Source organism: Lepidochelys olivacea (assembly GCF_965140295.1).
Source record: "Lepidochelys olivacea isolate rLepOli2 genome assembly, chromosome: 3".
NCBI lineage: Eukaryota > Metazoa > Chordata > Testudines > Cheloniidae > Lepidochelys > Lepidochelys olivacea.
Genome location: NC_140413.1, coordinates 158173944 through 158189379, shown reverse-complemented (window position 1 = coordinate 158189379; position 15436 = coordinate 158173944). Strand labels below are relative to the sequence as shown.

At 44.6% G+C, this 15436-nt stretch overlaps 1 protein-coding gene across 1 annotated transcript in view; it reads left to right on the top strand.

Moving 5' to 3' along the window:
* The window catches only part of COQ8A (coenzyme Q8A), an 81244-nt gene that overhangs the window by 55043 nt on the left and 10765 nt on the right, over nt 1-15436 (top strand). Inside the window, exons 6-9 of the mRNA XM_084623362.1 lie at nt 4465-4587; nt 9724-9809; nt 11070-11210; nt 14914-14995. Of these exons, the coding sequence (XP_084479488.1) occupies nt 4465-4587; nt 9724-9809; nt 11070-11210; nt 14914-14995 (432 nt within the window). The remainder of the gene's footprint in view (nt 1-4464; nt 4588-9723; nt 9810-11069; nt 11211-14913; nt 14996-15436) is intronic.

Below are 15436 nucleotides of genomic sequence, written 5' to 3'. Positions count from 1 at the left end.
TTTAAGCCTGCTTTTTTCCTTTTGTTGTGCCAATGATTCCCTTTCACCTACTGTTCACATAAGGACAGGTTTCAGAGTAGCAGCTGTTAGTTTATGTGAACAGAAAAGGAGTACTTGTGGCAAGTACTCCTTTTCTTTTTGCGGATACAGACTATCTCCCCTTTTCAAGTCACCTTCTGGGCTATGTCCATTTTTAGCACAGTGCATAAACAGGCAACACTTCATTGTTAATGACAAGGCTGACTTATGTTCAGGTTAGTGTTTGTGTGGTTTTTATTTGTTGGAGAGAAACGTGCCAGGAAGAAGTGATGGAGTGCTATTGTTGGGGATTTTTGTTTCTCTGATAAGGTTGTTTTTAAGCTACTAGGGTTCATTAGCTTCTTGGAACCACCTTAATCATTAACTGTTTTCTTAGCCTGCTATATGCAAAAGGGGTGTGTGTATGTGATAAGAAAGGGTGAGATTCAGACAGACACAGGGATTATTCAGTTTTCATGGCTCAACTGTATTTTGAGCCACTTATGTGCTGGATTATTTACCTACTTACCCTCATGGCTGATGATCTAGAAGCACTTTTTGGCAGGAACAGTTAAAAGCCAGCGATCTTTCGGAGGTGGAGATATTTCAAATTTATCTGAAAGCAGATCTAAAAAACCTCCAAAACTAATACTAAATCCTCTTGGATTGGGCAGGTCCAGGAGACCCTGCTGTCTTTCAGGAGAGAATCATTGAAACCAGGATCCTGAGCAGTGTTCGATTCTAACTTTTCCTGTGTATGCAACAAATGACTGCATGAGCCCCAATTTAAACCTGAGCCTGGTTTCTCTCCCTCCTCCTCTCGGTTCTCTTTCCTGTTCAATCTGCTACTCTAGTCACTTCTTTCATTCCATGTCCTCCACACATGCACCCTCCCACACTCTTACTCTGTTGGGGCAGAGGGCTGAAGAAGTCCTTGCCTCCTTAGCTGGCAACACCAGAAACAGCCAATGGAAGTGGGAGCGGCAGAGTCCAGAAGAGGGCAGTGCCAGGCATGTTCCATGCACATGTTGCCTGCCAACATTATGCACCGCTTAGGGGGAATTCTGATCCTGACCACTTGTGCCTTTGTCTTCAGCAACCATTCTTTGTGGGCCTTAGGCATGTTGACCGGGGCTATGTGAAGGAAGGACTCTGATTGTGCAAGTGCCTGTGTATTTGGATAGCAGGTGCAGGTTTGTGACCTGGTTCTGCCTTCTAAACTGGACAATCCAATGAAAAAGTTCATACCAAACCATGTTAAGTCAGCAGAGTTCATTATGGAACAGCCAGACTTGTCTGGATCTCACCTCTCCTCCAGCCAGCCTGGGTTCCCTCCTCTGTCTAGTTACCTTTGCTCAGCACTGGGGGAGAAGCCTCTCATCCTGCTGTCATTAGATACTACACTGAGTACATAGTACTCCTTTTTGGCTTCAGCAGCTGGTAAGTCTGTTTTCTCCCCCTTCTCTCCCACCAGTGTCCTTAGGTAATCCCTTTCTGTCCAAAATTGGTGTGGTGGTGTGTACACATTCCATGTGCAGTCAGTGTTGTCTAAACAAATAGCTCATTCTCAGGGAGGAGAGGCAGTGACATGCGCAGACCTTTTGTAGCTCTGTGCACAGCCCTATGTTACAAACTTGACTTGCAGTACTTCACTATAACAAACCTGCCTGTCACTTGGCTATAGGAGATTTAACTGGTAGGTTACCCTTTGATCCTTGTTGGCACAGTCCATCACACTGACAGGGGGCTGTGCTTTCAGGGAAGTAGACAAGTTCGGCAGGAGCCATTGCAGATCCTGTGTTCCCAGTCTTGATGTCCTAGACAGAACTGCTCCTTCTTGGCATTTTTTGGCCTCTGGAAGGAAACTTGGACTGTGACTTGAGCCGTTAAGCCACTATCTCCCCCTCCTCCCCCGTCCCAAAGGAGGAGTGTTCTCATGGTTTGTAGCAACTAATTGTTACAAACTGAAGGCTTGTCACAGGTGTCTGTAGGAACCAGCAGTGAGCCTGTCCAGTGGCAGGTTTTGCCTGCTCAGTGGGGGAGCTGGATCATGTTGACATTGGGCCTAATCCCTTATGCTTTAATGCTGGTGTAATTGTGAGTAAGACCAACAGGATTTGGCTTATCTGTAGGGGAATGGGTCTTAAATTCAGACAGAACAGTGAGATCTTAACTAGCTTGAGCTGTTGCTCTGTTTAAAAAGCATAGTAGAAGTGACAGAAATTAAAGCTAGAGTCCCCAGTTAGGGGATGGCTAAGTTGGCCCCCACAAGTAAATGCATAAAGAAACTGGCACCATAGTGGCTGGAAGACATTCCTCCTCCTACATCATTCTGGGGTCCAGCAGGCCCAGGACCTGAAGACTACATCTCCAGTAGAATAAAATGCATGTTGTAGAGTGAATCAAATGAATTCAAGAATTTTTGAGTCTTAAAATAAAAATCAGCTTGGGGTGAAAAGGTAGGTAGAACTGAAACATCCTGCATAGTCACAAATACCCGGAATGATAGCAGGCATCTGACTAAGGAATCCTTTGCAGTGAACATCACTGAGTGAGTGACCTCAATAACAACATTTTAACCAAACCCCACAGAGCTGGAATTGAGATACAGTTTTTCTTAGTTGAAAGGAAGTTAAAGCTGCAAGTATGTACATATTATCATCTGTTGCAAATTACTTGATAGTATAGAGTGGGGACAGACTTGGTTCTGCTGTTGTATCTGATGGCATAATTAGGTCAGCTTGCACGGGCATTTTGTTCTAACCTGGTCTAGGTCCCAAATGAAGAGAAAAGGTTGACAGTCTCTGCTGTTCACTAGTCCTAGCGGATGCCAACTCTTTTTCTGCTCTGTTCAGGATGGCAATGTCAGGGCGAGGTGTGCTGGTGAAGTGCAGGTGGATTGCCACAGCTTTGTGGTGTGTGCCTTTGCCTAGCTCATAAAGCACCACTGGACTTTTAACAAGGCCCATATTTGCCTTTGCTCACTTGTACCCTGTGATGTTTTGGGATCACCCAGACCAGTAAGGGGTTCTGTCACCACCTGCCTTGTAACTTTGGGTGCCTTAGTGCTGTGCTGATGTGACTTGGCCCTGACTCCAGTAGCCATCCTACAAGTACAAGGTCTCACCCTGGCTTCCGCCTGCTCAGTTACTCCTTGCAGGATGACCCCAGCAGTCCTTCCAGTCCCAACTCTCCCCAAATCCATTTGCCCCAAGCTCTTAACTACCAGACTCTTGGAATTTTCCCTTCTGGTTTGTCACCCCGAAGGTGTGAAAACAGCTCCCAGTTATCAGTTCATTTTGCCGTGCACACTTCATGTAGTTTGCACACTGAAGACTTGCTAGGGGTAAAAATAAACACAAAGTTTTATTTAATAGAAAAATCACATGTTCAAAGATTAAATAATAAGGGAGAGCATATGCAAGTTCCACAGAAGAGAAACCTAAAGATGCAACCTCAAGCTTTACACTTGCATATTAAACAAAGTCTCTTTTTTAATATAAATTACCTATTGTCTTTGAACAGTTTCCCTCTATAACAAAGGGCATGCAGGGAATCAGGAACAGCTCTCTGCTTAAAAGCTGCTCCTCAGTTTCTGGATACAAAATCTCTCAAGCCTGTTCTTTTAAAAGAACAGTTTTTTTGTCTTGGCATGGTGACTCGTGGTTATTCAGAGTGATGGGAATTCCCATTTGTCTTGATGTCTTTCTGTTAACAGGTTTCAGAGTAACAGCCGTGTTAGTCTGTATTTGCAAAAAGAAAAGGAGTACTCGTGGCACCTTAGAGACTAACCAATTTATTTGAGCATGAGCTTTCGTGAGCTACAGCTCACGAAAGCTCATGCTCAAATAAATTGGTTAGTCTCTAAGGTGCCACGAGTACTCCTTTTTTCTATTAACACTAATGGTTAACCATTATCTTTTTCTGGGCTGGACAATGGAGGGGTACTTGAAGTTGGTTTTGTGTAAACAACTGGCTGGGGCCTAGGTTACCCCTCCCTGCTTGATTCCTTCACCGCCTTGTGAGATAGTTGCACCACAGTTAGTTTTCCTTTTATATATTTACATGCATACATTCATAACCATGACTGTATAATCTCATAATGACCAGCAAGCTCAAAGCATTAGACTTTCATAAAAGACTGTACTTGACATATTTTTATACACAATACCATTGTATATAACCAGTTGATTCAGTCGCTTACTTTTGGGGGTTCAGACCCCCCTGTTCTTCCCTTGGGGTGTCTGGACCCTGACTGTCACACATGCCTCAAAGCTGCCTCTCTGAGGAGTTCTGGGAATGGCCTTATGCTAGATGGAGGATAAATGGGTATGCTGGTTTCTTGAGAGAAGGGAGGGTGTAGGTTAAAATAGGATGATGTGGTGGGGTGAAATCACTGGGATCCATAAAGCATTAAAGCATTTTAATCTCTCTTCCCGCTCTCAGGAAAGAAAGCAGTTTTGGATTCCAGCCCCTTTCTGTCGGAGGCCAATGCAGAAAGAATTGTGAGAACTCTGTGCAAGGTGCGGGGAGCTGCACTGAAGCTAGGACAGATGTTGAGCATTCAAGGTAAGTAAAGGTCTCTGGTGCTTCTCAGCTTTTATTTAGTGACACTCACCTGGGGCAGTCCACTTACTGTACACAGAGGGCAGGAAGGATGTGAAGTCATTGCTAATAAGAGACACTGGACATCAAGATCAATTAACAAGCCAGCAGCACAGCAGACTGTCCTCAGTCAAATAGCTTCAAGTGAATGGTACAACAGGTTAGCTGAGCAGTTTTCTCATAGGAGAATGAAGATTTAAAAATTGCACCGTTCACTCTGATTAGTTCAGTTCCCTTTGGTTTCCTGAAGTGGTAGGGAATGTGGTTGTCGGACCCTTCTCCTTTGTACACACATCCATCCTCCTCCCACAGTGTTTATACTGTAGACATGAATTGAGTCCCGTATAGCCAAAGTCCAGTAACTACCTGAAGCCTAGTTTACCCTTCTGCAATTGTCCTGAAATAAGATGGCCCTATACCATGAGGATGAGTGAAGGCAAAAATCAAATCCTGAAACTTAACACAAGTGTTAAACTGAGTTTGGTCAAATTGAACAAGTAAACCTACCAGCCAGACAGAGAACGCAGATGAGAGCACAGTCCTGCAACACAACACAAGCCTTTAAAGTACACCTCCAAATCCTTGCACTGTGCAAAGGTACAGATTTGTGCAGTGATGGTGTGAGTAGTTCTCCCTGGCTTGTTCACATGGTTCACTGGCCTGTGAACTCTCCTGGTGGCGAGAGACTGCTGCCGATGGTGACCCCAAACCTAGTTGGGTGTAGTAGGGAAATCTGAATTCCTATCTTGGCAAGAGTGATTGAAAAGTGAATGTTCCACCACCCTAGCTAATGCTGTGTCTGGGAAATGGTCTTCTGTTTTGTGTAGGGGTGAGTGTGACCTCATTTAACTTCTCTCCATGTACCAAATGCCTGGTGCCCTCCTCCAAACCCTTTATTTTGCTCTGTGTCTTCCTGCATATTCACATGTACATCTGCTATATTGAAGCTGGGTAGTTTTGGGTGACTGGATTGGAAATGAAGCCACAGAGACTTTCACTGTGAGATCAATTTCTGGGACATATTATGTTCAAAATCTGTCTCAGAGCAGTGTTGACAAGCCAAAGGGCATGTCTTGTTGGTTGTTTCTCAGCTAGAAGAACCGTATTCTTAGGGTTAAAATGTGGAAAAGTGGGGACTGGATTGGTGGGACAATAGAACCTTTCATTTTCTGTTTACCAGTCAGTTTAGATTGTAGACTGTGATCAGATCACCTCTGAAGGATCTACTTGGGGAGAAGATTTGATAGTAGTGGGTTCTTTAATTTTGCAGACAAAGGCATAATGACATTTGTGGCCGGAGGTTAAAGGTAGACAAATTCAAACTAGCAATAAGGTCTACATTTTAAGTGCAGGTAATTACAATTGGAAGAGCTTTCCTAGGGATTTGACAGTTCTGTCACTTGATGTCTTATTTGGATAGATACACAGTTGTAGCAGCTTTGGTTTAAATTGACAGTAGTCCCTAAAATGCTTATCTTGCTATCTTAATACTGATTTTAAAAATATCAGTAGTAATGTTCCTTTTAAAGGTATTTTTAACTAGTTTTTACTCCCTCTATGCTGTAAAGGCAGCAGCCAGAAGCTGAATGGGTGGTGCCTGTATGTTCATTCTGAGTAGTGACAAAACAAAGCTCAGATGATTCAATTTAAACCTCTAGAATCTTTTCCCCCAAGTGGAAAGGCTCTGAGTTAACTGAAATGAATCAGCTGGAAACTAAATTCAGGATGTCCTTTCAACTGAATAAACTGGAGAGATAGTGATTGCTCCTAATATGGAGCCACTTGGCTGGTCAGTTTTATGCTGCAGCTCGAACTTTGCAGATGTTGACTTGCAAGGTTGGTTCCCAAAAGAGAGCTAGATACTTTGCATGACTAGTAATATAGCAAGACCAAGGTCACTTCCCCAAAGAGCTCCCAATCTATAGAGCCAAAACAACAGAAAGATGATGTGGTTACTCAGTGAGGTCATGGGCAATTCCAGAGTGCTGAATTACATGTTGAGTTTGTATTAAATAACTGACTTGCTTGTGAAAGAGTTAGTGTTTGGAGAGATTTGAACAGAAAGGGTAATGGCTTGGGAAAGGTTTTGGGGAACAAGGCTACCTGCAGTCAGAGAAGGGACCCCTGAACTGCTGCAGTGTCCTTGCATCTTTCAGGCAGTGGTCTGAAGTGGAGCTCTGTGTAGCTCAAACTTGTGTGTCACCAACAGAAGTTGGTCCAAAAAAAGCTATTATCTCACCTACCTTGTCTCTCTACAGGTTCCTTCTCAGTTGGGCTTTTCTAGCACATGAATGAGCCATAAGCTCATACAAAACTGCTGGAGGCTTTTAAAAAAAAAACAAACAAAAGGGTGAAGACATTGCTAACAAAGGCAGCTGAGAGGTGGCGGTTCCTCCTGGGCTTTTCCTTTCCCTGACTTTTACCTTCCAGAAATGCCAGGGTAGATTTTAAAGGGCCTCTGAAGAGAGCACAGGCTGATGGGGAGACAGGTGGTGCTGAACAGAATCTATTTTTATAGAGTGATTCATTCTGAGCTCTTATCTGCAGCAGTTGATTCAATTTTACAGGCTACCATCTGTTTTCAGTTGCCTCACCCTCTGGAAACCCACTACCTTCTGTGGAGAGGTGCCAGGATGGAAGTAGAGTAAAGAATGGTATCTTTCTCCTCAACCTCTGCTCTGGTGCATGTTCAGGAAGAACTCTTTAGCCCTTCGCCTTGTGCAGCCAGTGATCAAATGTCCAGAGTTGAGTGAACCTTGATTCAGTGCATAGTCCTGAAGCCAGATTATTTGTCGGGGGGAGATACGCTTAAAATACTTTATACGTTAGAATGAGTTGCAATGGTCAAGTGCTTAGTCATTGGTCTATGTGCACTCATGTGTGAAATCATGGGGACAAGGGAGGACAGGTGCTGACCTCTGGATCTGAGGAGCAGAAGCACTCAATTTTCTTTCTCTTTCCTGCCTTCTAATAGAGTTAAACATTTACTAGCTGACTTAATTACTGTCTTTAATACTTGTAGGCAGTGTAGTTGTAGACATATCTGTCTCAGGATAGCTCGAAAGCTTGTCTCACCGACAGGAGCTGGTCCAATAAAAGATATTACTGCATCCACCTTGTCTTTCTGATATTTATAGACCTTCAGGCATTTTCATGGAGTGGTTGCTATATTGTTACTGTGGGGGAAGATAGGGCTGCAGCAACTTTGTTGCTGACAGTGGTAGCAAATGTAGGTGCCACCATCCTGTGATGGATCTGATTCTTGGGCTGGCTGCTGAGATATCAGAGTTAGTGCAATTCCTGCCACCTTGTGGTCTGGCAGGGTCACATGTAAGGGCTAGTAAGCAGATCTACTCTGCCTTTTTTCCTTGATTTGTGTGTTTTTTCTAGGAAAGCATTAGGTATCCCCAGGAGAATAACTTGCATGTATGTCCTGGTATACCACACTTCTTTAAATCCCCTGGCCCTGGTTTTAGAGGTTGGCTGAGTTAGCAGGAACTGTTAGTAGCTCCTCTGAAGATTCAGGTGTGTGTGCACATGTGTTAATAAGCACCTTGGGACCACATTGACCACAAGTGCGTGCATTGAAGTCAGTGAGATTGCAGCTGCTTATGCCAGGGCTGAATTTGTATCCCAGCCTGTATTGCTGGACTTTACAATGGCTTTGTTTAGCTTCTGGACAGTTTCATCAGTTCACCACTTAGTGGCTTAGCCTTGTTCAGCAGCACGTTTGTTAACGTTGTAACACGGTCCTTTTTCCTGCAGTATTGCTGACTTCACTGCTGGCACTGTATTACTCTGCAGTCGTATCTGAGCTGGCATCTTTGTTGCATGGTTGACAGCACCATGCTGCTACCACAAGACAGTGGCTATCAAGCAACCTTAACTACAACCTATTTATGTGTAAATGTACAAAAAAATTGTGCATTTCTTGGACATAAGTAATGATTATAACACTAATGAACTAGAAGTACCTGTTGCATGTCCAGCTCTCTCCAGGCATACAACTGCTGGGAACAGTGTCAGTTGTATGAAGAACCACTGTCCTCTTACTGCATGGACATCTCAGGAGATGCTGGGATTATTTGGTACAGCATCTGATAAAGTGTGCCAGTGTCTTGTCTTTGAAGTACCTTTCTTCCCCCAAGAGAGTGCACTCTTAAGTGACAGAGATGGAATCTCATTTTTTTTCAGCCAAAATTTGGTGCTTGAGCTGAGACTGGGTATTAATCTTCAGTATCACACAAGCCTTAGAGAAGTCCCAAGCCGCCATAATTAAGATTGTACACATTATGGTATAGTGACTGTATCTGGAAACAAATGCGGTGCTAATTTTGGACATGTGGCAGATGGACCTGTGCAGTACATTGTGCTTTTGTGTTAAATGCCATTTCATTGTTTTGGATTTGTCCCGAACTACCACAATTCTTAGTGAGGTGCAGCACCACAAATAATTCCTTCCCGCATTCCTGTAGCAGCAGGATTGCTATGGAACATGCTGCTGATTCATCAGCATCTTAGTGAACAAAGCAGGCAAACACTGGAAAACCAACAGTAGAATATAGTGTGTGCCAAGAGATTTTATTCTTACAAGTTTTTATGCTTCAGTTTGTGACTGTGATGGGGGTGGGAGGTGTGGAAAAGTACAGTACTGATCTGTTTCTCCAATGCTGCAGCACAGTCCTGGTCACTTTGTTCTGGTCTGGAGGGATGGGGACAAAATGCAAGTTGTGTTGTCCCAGCTGTTCTGTCCCCAACCACCCTTTGCTCCTGTTACTTCTCTTGTCACAGGATTTGTGCAGGTGTCTTTTTTTTTTTTTTTTTACTGGTTACCTCACTTCCCAAATGTAATGCTCAGCGTGGGAGAGTCTAGAATGGCATTTTTTTTCAGTGTTGGGAAGAATTTCTAATCATAATACTGACAGTGTAATCTTGGATTTGGCTTCTGTACTTGGCAGTACCCCGAAGAGTGGTAATTGGCGAGAGGGCTTTGGGCTACAGAGATGTATACACATTAGTCATTAGAAGCATGTTTATAAGTGTGAGTTTCTGTGAGTGTAGTTCGCTCTTTCTAACCAGCCTCAACTTTCCTCCTGGCAGATAACGCCTTCATCAACCCTCATCTCCAGAGGATTTTTGAGCGTGTACGTCAGAGTGCAGACTTCATGCCAATAAAGCAAATGATGGTGAGGAATATTCTGTCCTACTTAACGGGGCGAGGGTGTAGGAGTGGAATAAACACCCTGTGACTCGCCCCAGGTGAAGGCAGGGGCTGGTATTTTTAGAGTACTCTTTCAGTAAATATTTTGACTTTTATAAGACATGGGTGCAGCTAGTGGAGCTGAAAGGTTATACAAAACTTGATTAAGTGAGCTTTTCTCTTCCAGTAACTTAAACTCATCCACAGGAAATACAGAGAATACTCAGCACAGTACTGAATTAGTGCTGGGACCCACCACCCCCAAAGCTAAGCTGGCGTAACTGGGGCTGTTTATGTACATCACATTTTCTGTTTGTTATGCTTTTTTTCCCAGCCTCTCCCAATCAGGAGTGGGTTAAATTGCCAAAAGCACCTAAGTCCTATTTTCAAAAGTGACTTGGACACTTAGGCGCCTCAGACCCATGGAAAGTCAGTGGATGAAAGTTGAGAAGGTCAATATGGCAAAATGAAGATTTTAGCTAGTAACTTTTCAAGGTGAAATTTCACCCACTTTCAAGCAAGGTCAAAATGAAGCAAATTAGTTTTTTGCCATCCTTGATTTTTTTTTTTTAAACTACAAAGATCAGTAAAGGGGACTGAGGCAGATTAACCCATGAGAATTGTTTGTTCCCCATAAGACTCTGACCCAAGTAAGCTTCCGCACGTGTTTGGAGTGGAATGTGAAATAACGGGGTTGACCGTGTATCAAAATGCTATTAAGAGCAGATTACAAGTACTGTTCTATATCCTGCACCTCCCTAGAGTGGTTCTGCCTTGAGCCTGGGTTGCTCTTGTTCAGACTGGCAGCATGGCAGAAAAGGATGTATAATGATGATAAAGGGAATATCCCCTTGCCCTCTTCCCCACCTCCCCCTCTTTTTCTGGAAGATGGTGAAAAACAACAAGATAAAAGGCATTGATACCCTGATGATCAACTCCTTCTGTAGCTGTGTTTTTTTTTGTTTTAAGATCTTGGCCCTCTATTTGCATGTCTCTGTAGCTTGAGCAGGACTGTGGGTGTTTGACTTGAGCCTGCATTTATTTGGAGATAGGCTGTGTTATATCTGACTAGATTTGCTACAAAGGGAAGATGATCTAGAAAGCATGGGGGCTTTCAGACTCTGAGGCTCTCCGAACCTTGCCAGGCATCTCAGAGGAACCGGGTGGCTTCCATCAGAGGGAAGTAAAATTTTGGCTCATATCCTAGCTTTCCTTTATCCTGACTTTTTTTTTTCTGTGTCTCTAGAAAACTTTGAACGACGACCTTGGTCCCAACTGGAGGGATAAATTGGAGTTCTTTGAAGAGCGTCCCTTTGCTGCTGCTTCCATTGGCCAGGTTCACCTGGCACGCTTGAAGAATGGTAAAGAAGTTGCCATGAAGATCCAGGTGGGTTTGCAATTTCTCTTAGTTCTAAGATGGGCACCATGAACTCCTGTTTGGGCCCTAAATGCCCTCCAGCTCCATTCCCCTCTACACAGACGTATCACATTTACTATACAAAGAGGGGTTTGAAGTGTTATGAATAACACACATGCCCAGGGCTGTGTTAATTAGGTGCAAGCACTTTTGCACCACTGTGTGGGTGCAGAAATTCTGTTGTCCACATATTTCTTTGCTTCCCCACAGAAAAAATGTCTTCTGAGGGGAAGCAAAGGGAAGCTGCAAGAGCAGTTGCTCGCTTCTCCCTGGCAGCCCAAAGCAGCCAGCAGAGATATAAATCAGCGTGTGGGGCGGGAGGGTTAACTGTGCACATATGCATGGAGAGATGTCAGTCACTGAGGGGAGGAGTAGTGCTGGGCAGGTGTGCAAGCGAGTGAATATGAGACTGTCCCTCTGGCTTGCTATTGCCGTGTGCCTGGTGTGGAGGGACTCTGTCCCCTCAGGCAGAGCATAATGTAGTAGCCTGCCTGCTTAGTTGTTCCCATTCTTAGTGAATTCCTGCAGGAGCATAAAACAAGTATAAAGGTTTTAAGGCTCCTTTACATTGCCAGAGTGGTGTAAAGAAGCATTATTGTAAATGACAATATGGCCATATAAATACTTATGGTGCTTTAGTGATTAGAACTGGTCTAAATATTTGGACTGAAAAATTTTCCTATCAAAATGTGGTTCCAGGAACTGTTTACTACTGACCCTTTCTGAAGATGATCAGTAGCCAACATAAATTGAGTTTGATTCCCCAGCCGTCACTTGCTCTTCAGTTGCCTCTTCTGTCATACTGAGCATATGGCTGTGTATATTTGTTGACTAATAACTAGAAATGAAGGGTCAATACTAGCTACATTACTATTAGACGAAGCGGGGTTGCGGACTTTCTCAAATGCTCCCCATTCTCCATCCATTGTATTGTAGTTTAAATAAAATACCAAAATAATTGAAACTGGCATGATTGTGTTATTTTGACTAATAAAATATGCAGAATTTTGCAGAATTTTAATTTTTTGGTACAGAATTCCCCCAGGAGTAAAGCACATATTGGAAGGACAGGTTTCAGGTCTTAAACCAGTCTCTAGCTATTAGGGATTAGGATGAGATCTTCACAGGGGACAGACTAGCTCACTTCAGTCTGTTGTGTTTTATACTTCCTCTGAGGAGTGTGGATCTGGCTGTTGTCAGACGACAATACTGGATTAGTGGATCGTGGGTCTGATCTGGAATGATAGTTTGTATATTCCTAATAGCATAAATGACAGTTGACTAATAGATCAGAATCCACCTGTAAGTGACTTATCTCATGAAAACAGTCGTCCTGACTAGTGCCCAGTGGCTGTTTTAAAAATCTTTGACTTGTGGCAGCCTGGTTGTCAGTCAGATTTGAAATGGCAGACGCTCAGCCATGTCGCAGCTCTCATGCATATGAACAGCGTCTGTCCGAACAATACACAACATTGTTTACCTACGCACAATAAAACTGTAATTAAAGCAGTCAACAGGGGCAACACAAACTCTGTGTGTGTGTGTTCAAACTGGTTTCAATGTTGACACCAATTTGGTGCTTCTAATATACATAAATTCTGTTGGAAGTGCTGGCTTTCAGTGTCATATGTTTGTAATCTAGATCAATGGCTTTCAAACTTTGGATCACAACCTAGTACTGGGTCGCGGAATGCAAGGCACTGGGTTGCCTGGCAGTTGGCCGGTAAAAACTAGTAGTCCCTACCTGTTCTGACACCGAGCTGCATCATGGAAGTGGCCAGCAGCAGGTCCGGCTCCTAGGCAGTGCGGCTACGAGGCTCTGCACACTGCCCCCTGCCCTGAGCATTGGCTCTGCTCTCCCATTAGCCTGTTCCCAGCCAATGGGAGCTGGGGGCGTGGTGCCTGTGGGCGAGAGCCATGTGGAACTGCTTGCATGCCTCCGCCTAGGAGGTGGACCTGCTGCTGGCTGCTTCCTGGGGGCAGCACAGTCTGCAGTGCCAGGACAGGCAGGAAGCCTGCCTCTGCACCCCGGCTGCACCACTGACCAGGAGCCGATGGAGGTAAACCCGTGTCCCAATTCCCTGCCCCCAAACCCGGAGCCCCGTCCTGCACTCCAAACCCCTCATCCCTTGCCCCAGCCCAGAGCCCCCTCCCACACCTGAACCCCTCATTCGCAGCCCTACCCCACAGCCCTCACCCTGCACCCCAACCCTCTTCCTGAGCCCCTCCCACACTCCCCAGCTAGAGCCCTCAACCTGCCGCACCGCAACCCTCTGTCCCAGCCCTGAGCCCCTCCCACACCCCTAACCCCTCATCCCCAGCTCCATTGGGTTGTGGGCATCAACAGTTTTCTTCAACTAGGTCACCAGAAAAAAAGTTTGAAAACCACTGATCTAGATGAATTAAATGTCCTCTTGATACAGATCTTAAGCCATATGTGCAAGTCTTGATGTTTCCCTCTGTGATCTGTCTCCACCTGGGTTGGTCGTTGTGTTTGTGGGCTCCTTTTGTAAGCAGGGGATATTTTGTGGATACTGGCTGGCTTAGAGGATTGGTGATGTGACCTAGAGTCTTTCATTTCTAGGACATTTGTTTGAATTCAGGCCAAGTTAATAGTGATGGAAGGTTATCATGGTATCATTTCAACTCCCAGTTGACAGGTGTTCAGAACACAAAAAACAGTGTAGAATTGGCTCCCTTCTTGACAGTCCTGTGTAGAGAGAAGTGAAATATTGAACAGGTGAGGAAACTGATCCAGGCTCTCGCCAGTTCAGGGTTGGGGCACGTCAGCACATGGCATGTTATGCTTACCCTGCTGCTCTCCATGCACTTCTGTTCTGTGGATAAATAATGGACTTCAGTAAATCCTAACTGGTCATTTTACTTGCAGGGAGATTAGGGTAGATTCTAAGGTGCTCTCTCTAAGGTGTTTGTTCTGTTGCCCATCGTCATATGTCTGACTACCTTCCAGGTAATAGATTTACGTAGTGAGGTCCATAGTGGACTTCTTAGTCCTTAGTCTTCTCTCTTCTGGTGTTATAGGAAGATTTCAGAGTAACAGCCGTGTTAGTTTGTATTCGCAAAAAGAAAAGGAGTACTTGTGGCACCTTGGAGACTAACCAATTTATTTGAGCATAAGCTTTCGTGAGCTACAGCTCACTTCATCGGATACATACTGTGGAAAATACAGAAGATGTTTGTTTTTATACACACAAATCATGAAAAAATGGGTGTTTATCACTACAAAAGGTTCTCTCCCCCCACCCCACTCTCCTGCTGGTAACAGCTTATGAGAGTCCACATAAGCTGTTACCAGCAGGAGAGTGGGGTGGGGGGAGAGAACCTTTTGTAGTGATAAACACCCATTTTTTCATGATTTGTGTGTATAAAAACAAACACCTTCTGTATTTTCCACAGTATGCCTCCGATGAAGTGAGCTGTAGCTCACGAAAGCTTATGCTCAAATAAATTGGTTAGTCTCTAAGGTGCCACAAGTACTCCTTTTCTTTTTGTTATAGGAAGCTCTGCTTGGGTGTATTTTTGAGGTGGGAGGTATTGGTGGCTATTGTAAGTGACATTCTGATTATGGTAGAGAGTCCTGCAGTAGCCTAAAGGTGCACTAATCCTGGAATGTTCTGACTTCATTGCTGTCCTTGCCTTTCTTCTCCTGCAGTACCCTGGTGTAGCCCAGAGCATCAATAGTGATGTTAGCAATCTGATGACTGTCCTGAGCATGAGCAACATTCTTCCAGAAGGTAAAGTAACTGGCACACTGGCTGAAGCTTTCCAGGGGAGAAACATCTCTCAGGGTCCTGTGAGGCAAGGTTGGGAGGAGGAGAGATGGTTCAGACACCTACTAGTACTTCTCCTTGGTTACATAGCCACCGCCTTAACAATTGGCATCTGTGCTGGGCCTCTTTGCATCGCCTCTCCCCACCACCTATTCAGTGCTGCACCATCAGAAACATCAAGAGCTTGGGCCACTCCAGACCTGTCTTCTCATTGTGGTTGGCACAGCCAAGATCTTAGTCATGCAGGCATACGGTTTAGAGCCCTGCAGCCTGACCCAAACTCAGCTACAAATGCCTAGTCTGGGTCAGGTGGGAAAAGAACCGGGGGCTTTTGGGCTTGGGTTGGTTCTCCTCTTCCTGTCCGTGGGGAGGTGTCGCAGTGCGAATGCAGTGCAGCAGAAGGCG